The 9,045-nt window shown below is 42.3% G+C and overlaps 1 protein-coding gene across 3 annotated transcripts in view; it reads left to right on the top strand.

Annotated features, from left to right (window-relative positions):
• The first annotated feature begins 10 nt into the window (after positions 1 to 10).
• Positions 11 to 9,045, top strand: part of ly75 (lymphocyte antigen 75) — a 37,484-nt gene continuing 28,449 nt past the window's right edge. For 2 of the 3 annotated variants that reach the window (XM_077625217.1, XM_077625201.1), the window contains exons 1-14: positions 11 to 257; positions 1,582 to 1,953; positions 3,042 to 3,215; positions 3,284 to 3,445; positions 4,182 to 4,301; positions 4,909 to 5,049; positions 5,802 to 5,999; positions 6,580 to 6,725; positions 7,241 to 7,348; positions 7,427 to 7,515; positions 8,114 to 8,283; positions 8,356 to 8,555; positions 8,645 to 8,787; positions 8,870 to 8,948. In XM_077625217.1, the coding sequence (XP_077481343.1) occupies positions 170 to 257; positions 1,582 to 1,953; positions 3,042 to 3,215; positions 3,284 to 3,445; positions 4,182 to 4,301; positions 4,909 to 5,049; positions 5,802 to 5,999; positions 6,580 to 6,725; positions 7,241 to 7,348; positions 7,427 to 7,515; positions 8,114 to 8,283; positions 8,356 to 8,555; positions 8,645 to 8,787; positions 8,870 to 8,948 (2,190 nt within the window). In that variant the 5' untranslated portion in view covers positions 11 to 169. The remainder of the gene's footprint in view (positions 258 to 1,581; positions 1,954 to 3,041; positions 3,216 to 3,283; positions 3,446 to 4,181; positions 4,302 to 4,908; positions 5,050 to 5,801; positions 6,000 to 6,579; positions 6,726 to 7,240; positions 7,349 to 7,426; positions 7,516 to 8,113; positions 8,284 to 8,355; positions 8,556 to 8,644; positions 8,788 to 8,869; positions 8,949 to 9,045) is intronic. The other variant, XM_077625209.1, reaches the window with a different exon arrangement.

Here is a 9,045-nt window from a genome sequence, read left to right as displayed (position 1 = left end):
TCCATTTCTGACTTGACGACGCCTTAAGTTGACAGCCGCATGCAAGACGACAACTGTCCGTCTTTCTTTTCACTTTCACTTTACATTTTCGCCAATTAGTCGTCCTTTTTCGCGACTCATGTCTCCACAAAGACCGCAATATTTTTGACTTTACGCCAAGAAAAGGAAAATGTTGCTGAAAATCCTCCAAGCGGCCGCACTTTGTTTATTGTTGCTGTTGGGGACAACTGTACCGACTGTGACGTGCTCGACTTTTGGTAAGCTTAACCCTCGAAAATTACATTAATATTTCACTTAACTTTCATTTTTTATTTCTCCGAAACAAGACAAATGTTTTTAAATGAGTCACAATCCCGTGACGGTAGAGTTTCACCCACGGAAATAAGACAATAACCGTTGACCTGCTTAACAATCAGATAGCCGTAAACAAACAGATTAGCTTGATTGTATTAGCATATCGAAAAAGTTGAATTTTACCCTTCGTAACACCCTAAAAGTCACTCAAGCATGGTTTGTATACGAATTCAAACTGCGGGTGAGTGAGTGGATTTGAATTAGTGGTGTGCAGAGGAGATAATATGTCTAAAAATCAACGTCTGAGCTCCAGAAATAGAAATCAATACACATTAACGTTAGGCTAGGCGTCATTGTGTCTGGAGTCCGGCCAAACTAGCTAAACAATATCAGAGCACTGCCATTGGTGGAAAATCTACAATAACTCAACTGGAAGGGGACAAACAGATTGGACGTCTTCCGTCGTCAATGGCAGTCAATGAGTTTTTAACGTTGAGTTTGCAACCCTAAAAAAAATGACGTGTATTTACCCTTTCATACACGAACTATGATGTTTTTAAAAGATTACAAAGTACTCCAAAAATTCATAAACATTGACTGGCAGTATCAAAATGGATTGGCGATTAGTTCATTTGGAAATAGTCTCATTTAAATATTTTTTTTGAATTTTTACATTTTTTTTTTACATTAAAAATACAATTGCAGGAAAAAGACGTATTTATTTATTTTCAAATGGAAGAAATGAATAGCATAAGATTTCAGATATTTTCTTTCTTTATTATTTTTACAGGGTTAACCCTGTTTTTTTTTTTTTTACAAAAAATGGGATTTTTATAAAAAAATGTTTATCAATTTTATTTTATTTACTACTTAGCAAGGAATCTAGTGTGTTTATAGGGTCATAACAGACTTGTTTTATTATTTATGTATATAATTAAAAAGAAAACCAACTTCAGAATTGTACTTTTTCTTTAATTTGACTTTTTTTCTTATAAAAAAGAATAATAACAATTGCTAATATTGAATTTTTATTAAATGACCAAAAAGTTGAGTGTCAAAAAAAATGAAAGAAATCAATAAAAATAGTCTCTTGCTCTACAAACGGTCTCAATTAAAAAACAAACAAAAAACTTGAAAGTTGTAGTACTTTATATACATGATCATACTTGATATACATACACACAAAACTAACTGTGTTTGAACCCTTATTGCCCCCAATAATTGATAATATTTTTGATGCGATCATATTTTTAGCATTTTTTTGCGCTTCATTTTTTTTTGCTACAGAAGAGGACGCCTTCACCATCCAGGACGCCGTCACAGGAAACTGTTTATCGGCTCAAAACTCCGAAAATCTGGTCCTCTCGCCGTGTGACCCGAACACCCCCACTCACCTGTGGAAGTGGGGGTCGGGTCACCGCCTCTTCCACGTGGAGACCGCTCTCTGCTTGGCGTTTGACCTTCACCCCGAGTCGTTGTTCCTGGTGGGCTGCGACGCCGACCTCCCGCTGTGGTGGCGCTGCGCGGAGGGCGCCGTGTTCACCGTCTACCAAATGAGCCTGGTGGTCAGCGACGGGCGCTTGGCGGTCAAGCGGGACGCCCGCGACAGTTGGCGGAGAGGGGGGACGCGGGAAAACATCTGCCACAGGCCATATCGCGGTGAGTGACGTTTGTGCCAGCAAAATACCGCTACAGTGGTACCTCGACATACGAGGAATTTGAGATACCAGTCAAATTTTGAGCAAATATTTATCTTGATATACGAGACAAATTAATTTTGATTCATAAGAATATCATGGCCAGTGTCTTTCTGGTCGCAACTCCATCGTGTAATGTCTGTAAGAGCACTGGGCGGAGCCTTGCATTTTTTTTCAGTGTTTTTTCCCCCCCGTTAGCATACCTGTCAACCTCTGCCGATAACTGCCCTTATAAATGATTATGATTCCCCTTACAAACCCCCAAAAAACCTTACAAACACCGTACGAGTCGTACGGTGTTTGTAAGGTTTTTGGGGGGTTTGTAAGGGGAATCATAATCATTTATAAGGGCAGTTATCGGCAGAGGTTGACAGGTATGCGTTAGTCAGTGCGAATGGCAGAGCTCGATCGTTAATACAAGAGAGATACTAATTGTCGTTGGCAAGTGGTCGTGCGTTATCCTATTGTGAGGACATTTGTTTGCATTGTTTTGGGAATATTTTGAAGGGAAGACAAAAGCAAACAACCCTCGATAGGTTGCATCTGAAAGTCAGGGTGGAGGCGGAGCAAATGGAGCCAACCTGGGACAAGAAAGGTTTCAAAATTTTAAACAAAATTACAATTAAATTTAGTGTAAGGTTAGATTAAATTTATTTTTGAGCGTCTGCATCGTAATCCAAGTTCATTTAAAATTGTTTATGTTATGTTACCAGCGCGTTGCCGTGCAAAAAGTCCCCCCCGACTCTCCCCTCCACGAAATCCGTCTAATTTTAGCACTATTAAACCACTAGTTATTTGTTACTTTGTTAATAGATGGCGACTTAGAACAAATAAAAATGTTTTTCCAATCCAATATCCCGTTTTGGGTGTTTTTTTCAGAGGGTTGGAACGAATTAATTAGTTTTTAGTTCATTTCTATGGGAAATGTTCATTTGAGTTGCGAGAAAATCGACATACGAGCTCAGTCCCGGAACGCATTAAGCTCGTATCTCGAGGTACCACTGTATTTGATTATTTTTTTCTGTTATTTATTAATTTTTTTGCATGTAGTGATTCACACCACCAACGGGAACTCTGCCGGCGCTCCCTGCGAGTTCCCCTTCAAGCACAACGGCAGCTGGCATCACGGCTGCCTCCCCGATTCGGACCTGCCGGGCCTCTCCTGGTGCTCCACCACCCCCGACCACGACCGCGACGGGAAAGACGGGAACTGCTTGAAACCCGGTACGTTCGCCATTAGCTCGCCGCCCGTGACCCGAAAGAAAATGCTCACCGTCTCCGCGACTTCACAGAAATGGGTTGCCAGACTCTGTTTAGCGGCCCGGAAGGGGACTCCTGCTACCAGTTCGTTCCCAACGCCGCCGTCACCTGGCAACAAGCGCTGCATTCCTGTCGCGGCCAAGGGGCAGATTTGTTCAGCGTGTCCAGCCCGGAAGATCTCCACTCCGCCACCGGTAAGATTGACACAAGAGTGGAAAAAGTGGGACATTTTTGTACTTAATGTATTTTCTCGCATATTGGCCGCCTCCGCGTATAAGCCGCGCCCTTAAAGTTGGCTTAAAATTGTTGTATTTTGCAATTTCTCTCGTATAAGCCTCCCCCTGATTCACAATTTTCACCTGAATTTTCATGGTTTTAATAGGGAGTACAAATGTGTTACTTTGAAGGGCAAATCTTAAGAAAAATCATCGTATGTGGTATTTCTGAGATACTGTATGAATCGATAGCTGGATTGCAAATTCAAAAAGGAAGTCAGGTGAGCAGTACAACCAGCAAGTGTGTCCATAGCAGTCTAGTTTGTCATTCCTGGGTAAGATGGCGGTGGCGGCGGCCTGAGCGAGCAATGGCAGGCACAAGTGAGTTTTTTCACGTTTTATGCAAGATATGCTTTATTTTTCCTCTTGAATTTCATTCATAGACGTCAAAATAAATTTTGTTTAGCCTTTTATCTGCCTATCTTTTCTCTATTTTAAAATAAATGACCGTATCAGCCGCATTGTTATGCATTATAGCGTTTCGTCCTTGTCATATTTATGCGCATATAAGCCCTACCCGATTCAGTCATCATTTTTTTGCGACAAATACCGCATATATGTGAGAAAATACAGTAAGTGAGAGTGAATTTAAATGAGGTCATCACTAGTTCACCAATAGTAGACGTCAAATCCCTTTTTTGTCTCTCGCCGTCAGTTTTGGACGGCCTCAACATGATGCCCGAGAGAATGTGGATTGGTCTCCATCAGTTGGACACGTCGCAAGGATGGCAGTGGTCGGACGGCTCACCTTTGTCAATCGTGCGCTGGGAAGCAGGTGATGCTTAATTTTTTTTCATCTTTTAATCTTTTTTTTTGTGTAAAATGGTAAGTCAGTTTGAAGAAATATTTTTTAAAATAAACAAATAGCGGAAAACAGCAAATATTAAGTTGTAGCTTTTTAAAAAGTGATTTCTATAAAAAATTGAATGTTTTTTTAATTTATTTTTTAAAAAGGCAACAAAAATTCTCTTTACATCTCTAATCGACATTTGAAATTTACCATAAAACATTGTGAAAAAAACACATTTCCGCCTCAGGCATTATTAACGTAATATTTGAAATTCAATACCGACAAATGAACGTTAACCTATTCTCAATTGAATCTTGAATGATGTCTTCGGGCTCTGTATAAACATTTAACGTGGGTTGTCGCGTTAACAACGCGGCCCCTGACGCGTGTCGCAAAGAAACTCATTGTGCTCATTGAATACCATCACATCGGGGGTGTTGTTTGACCCTGAATGACCCCATTAACGGCATTTTCTGAAAGCCAATACGCCGCTGACGATGTTTGGCCCAGACTTGTTCCAAAGAAGCCATTTTGGGGTCAGGAATCTGGAGGCGTACGCCACTCACGTGTGTTTTTTTTTTTTCTGTGACAGGAATGCCGCCCGTCTCTTCCATCGTTGAGTCGGACTGCGGAGTTCTCAACTCCAGGCAGAATTATGAGGCGGAAGCATGTAGCCAACGACTTCCATACATCTGTAAAAAGAGCAGCAACGCTACTCAGTCAACACCAACAGGTAGCTTACATACATACCCGTCACGTCACATATTTTTTGGACGTGATTTCGAGTCCGAGTCGCCCCATTTTGAATCGCCCGGGAAATGTGTTGCATAGGGAAAAAAGTACTACAGTAATCCCTCAAATATTACTGTTAATGTAGACCAAACATGGTCGCGATAATTGAAAAATCGCAAAATAGGCACCCCTATTATAACTATACTTTTTTTTCAGTGCTAAAATGTCCTAGTAGCAAGGGTGCCTTACGCTTAGGAGTTTCAGCATGGATTTTCACATTTTTATGAATTTATAAAAATAAATAATAAAGAAAAAAAGAAAAAAAAAACATAAAAACAAAATAAATTCACAAAAAAGAAAGAAAAAAACAACAACAACAAAAGAAGAAAATAAGTTAACAAAAGAAAAGAAAAAAAATTAACAGTGGAAAAAAATCCCAAAGTACAGTGGTACCTCTACTTACGAAATTAATTGGTTCCGACTTTTTTCGTAACTTGAAAATTTCGTAAGTAGAGGTGTACTTTAAATGTAAATTCTCTAATTCGTTCCATGGTCACCGTTAACGGCAGCTAATGCGTTAATACCTAAAAATGTCAACCAAATATATTCAATACACCACCCCCTATTCTGATGTTCTGAACCTGACTCGATCGGGGCCCCATTTCCGACCTTTCGGATCGGGGGATTACCCTATTCTCCATTTTTTTCTGTCATTTCAAAGAGCCATTTTCCTGACACCACACTCTCGTGCAGGGTCGCTCTTGTACCAAGACACCACGTGCAATTCCGGTTGGGTCCCGTGGAACGGCCAGTGTTACCAGTTGGTGACGGAGAAGCCTTTAAACTTCACGGAAGCGCAGCGGTACTGCAACCTGACGGCGGGAGGAAGCTTTCTGGCCAGCCTTCACTCCATCGACAGCAAGGAGATGATCAGCACCAGATTTCGTGCAGGTAAGTCGCAGTTTTTTATTCCATCACAAATCAACACAAACATGCATCAAAGTGAAAATAGTCAAATGGAAAACAACAGGGTAAGTAAACATCTTTTACAATCACAGTATAACCTTAAAAAGATAACATAATTTAGTCACAGGCCCAGCCAAACGATGAAAAAAGTGCAACTTATAGTCCGGATAATATGTTATGTTTGAAAACTATATGGCCTTGATTGTGTCATTTTCTCCATTTTTAGTGCAGACCTGATTTATTGCAAACAATCTATTGTCCCAACTTGCTTAAAATCAGGATTATGAAGAGGAAAAAAAAATCTTGAAGGATTTCACATAGGAATTGAGCTGGGAAAGAGCGCCACCGTGCGCCCAAACACAATTTGTAGATGTGAGGGCACCACGGCTGATTGATGCAGACTAGCGGGCGCAAGTAGAAGTGCATGCAGCTACATCCTTTCCTCCATTATCGCGACTTCACTTTTCACATTTTTTCTGCTATTAATTGTTATTCTTTTTTTAAAGCTCATAAAAATGTGAAAATCCATGTTTTTTTATACCCCCCCCCCCCTTATAATTGACAGATTACATGTGGATCGGTCTGGTCGGAGAGGGAGCCAATCACACCGTTTTCAAGTGGTTGGACCATACACCAATGATGTTCACGTTCTGGGGCCCAAATGAGCCGGCGCCGTCTTTGCAGGATACCAGCTGTGTTTACTACGCTACGGTGCGTTTCTTTGCAGAAATCGATCCAAATCTCTGTTTCTTACGCCAGGGGTGTGAAATGTGTGGCCCGTGGGCCAGAAGTGGCCCGCTAGGACGTCAGATCCGGCGCCCTACAACTCCATTTCCTATCCGCAATCGCATTCGTTCATTCGCCCCCAAAATAGCGCCTTCGGGTTAATGTTAATGTCACCTATTAATCCTTGTAAAGCGTGATTTATGGATTGGTGGTGTGTATGTTAAGATTCTCACGCTATGTTTGTCCAAACCATGCATCGTAGAGAGTTGAATTTTTTTATGGTGGCCAGAAATGGCTCTCGGATCCTAATAGACGAGTAATTGAATTTCTTCTGCTTGTAAGGTATAAGTGATAAGCTCATGTAATGTCAAAGCCGGATGAAAAAAGCCACGCTATCATTTAGCATTTTTTGTCGTTGTGCATTTTCTCCGTTATCAATATAGATAAACCAGCCTTTTTTCACAAGAAACTCATTTCCATTTGTCGTCTGCCCCTTCAAGTCTCACGGTTGGCGCGTCGGCAACTGTTCGGATCCACGGGCGTTCCTGTGTCAGATCAAAGGAGAGGTCAGCCAATCGTCTGGGGTCGCCGGCTGTCGCTTTGAGGACGTGAGTACGCCACCGAGTCCATATTCCAAGCCCGGATTCACAACTAAGGCCAGTCTTTCTCGTGGCGCCGCCGTTTAGGGCTGGAGGAGACACGGCGACTCGTGCTACAGAGTGAACACCACGCAAGTGTCCTTCCAAGATCGCTGTAACCTCACCATAAGAAACCGGTAGGCTTTTAATTTGATGGTAACTCACAAAATGTTGAATTACATGACCAAAACAAAGTGAAAACCAAAAACTAGAATGCCAAAAGGAAACAAAGACACATGGCAATCTGAGTGTCTTTAAAGGCGGAACAGTTTCAATGTGCCACATGGGAGTTTCTTGTACACCCATTGTTGTTATTTACCGTATTTTTTCGCATGTTAGCCGCATCCACGTATAAGCCGCACCCTTAAAGTACCTTAAAATCGTTGAATTTGACAATTTCTCTAACAATTTTCACCTCCATATTGATGGTTTTAATAGGCAGTACAAATGTGTTACTTTGAAGAGAAAAATAAATCAAAATAAATTTGGTTCAGCGTTTTATCTGCTTATCGTATTGCATTGTCTTGGGTTAATTTGTGCGCATATAAGCCGTACCCTGGATTCGGTTTTCATTTTTTTGAGCGATAAATACAGCGTATATGCCAGAAAATATGGTAGAAGTGTTTACTAATAAATCTTTGGCTGACAGTGATAAACAAACCTGGGTTTCTCAAAAAAAAAAGTTGTTTTAATATTGTACCAGTTCATCCATAAATGAACTTTTTGCCTTTCCAGATTTGAGCAAGCCTTTATCAACCGATTGCTCGGAAATTACACGAGTACCATGGCTCAGTATTTCTGGATCGGACTGCGGGACGTGAACAACACGGGCGAGTATCGGTGGCACGACCTCCACGGTTCCCAAAGCGAAGTCACGTACACCAATTGGGGCGCCTCAGAACCAGGTTTTTTTCCCAGTAGTTTTTCCGTTTTATAGAACGACCTAGCTGACTGTCTTTACCCGCTGCTTCTTTCAGAACTGGATGGCGGCTGTACTGTGATGACCACCTCCAACCGCCCTGGCAAATGGGAGGCCAAAAACTGCACCCAATTTAGAGCCGGCACCGTTTGCAGGACAGACCTCAGTCCGATTCCGGCAGCCACGCCGGAACCAGAGCCGGACGGCACGTGCCCGGATGGATGGGTGGCGGTCCCCGATGGAAAATACTGCTTTAAGGTGAACGAGCGCCCGCGACTATTGCGGTTCCCGCGCAGATCCTTCCGCGGTTTTGCCCGATTCGCCCGTTTTGTTTTCCCGCGAGTCAGGTGTTTCACGAGGAAAGGCTGAGTCGGAAACGGTCCTGGGAGGAAGCGGAAAGGTTTTGTCTGGCCCTCGGCGCCAACCTGCCCAGCTTCACCAATCTGGATGAGATGAGAGCCCTGCACGGGTTCATGAGAGACACCATCAGGTATCCAGACTACGTTCGAGTCCGGCTATTTGATTTTTACCGGAGCCTCGTCATTCGACGTCATCTCTTCTCATGGGTGCAGCGACGATCGCTACTTCTGGGTCGGTCTGAACAGAAGAAACCCGGCCGACCGATCTTGGAGTTGGAGCGACGGTCGCCCGGTGAGTAAACGTGTACAGTGGTACCTCGACATACGAGTGATTTGAGATAAGAGTAAAATTTCGGGCAAATATTTATCTTGAGATACAAGACTAATTT

This window comes from Stigmatopora argus, chromosome 2 (genome assembly GCF_051989625.1).
Source record: "Stigmatopora argus isolate UIUO_Sarg chromosome 2, RoL_Sarg_1.0, whole genome shotgun sequence".
Taxonomy (NCBI): Eukaryota; Metazoa; Chordata; class Actinopteri; order Syngnathiformes; family Syngnathidae; genus Stigmatopora; species Stigmatopora argus.
Note: the sequence above shows the minus strand (reverse complement) of the source record. Positions and strands in the feature narration are given on the sequence as shown.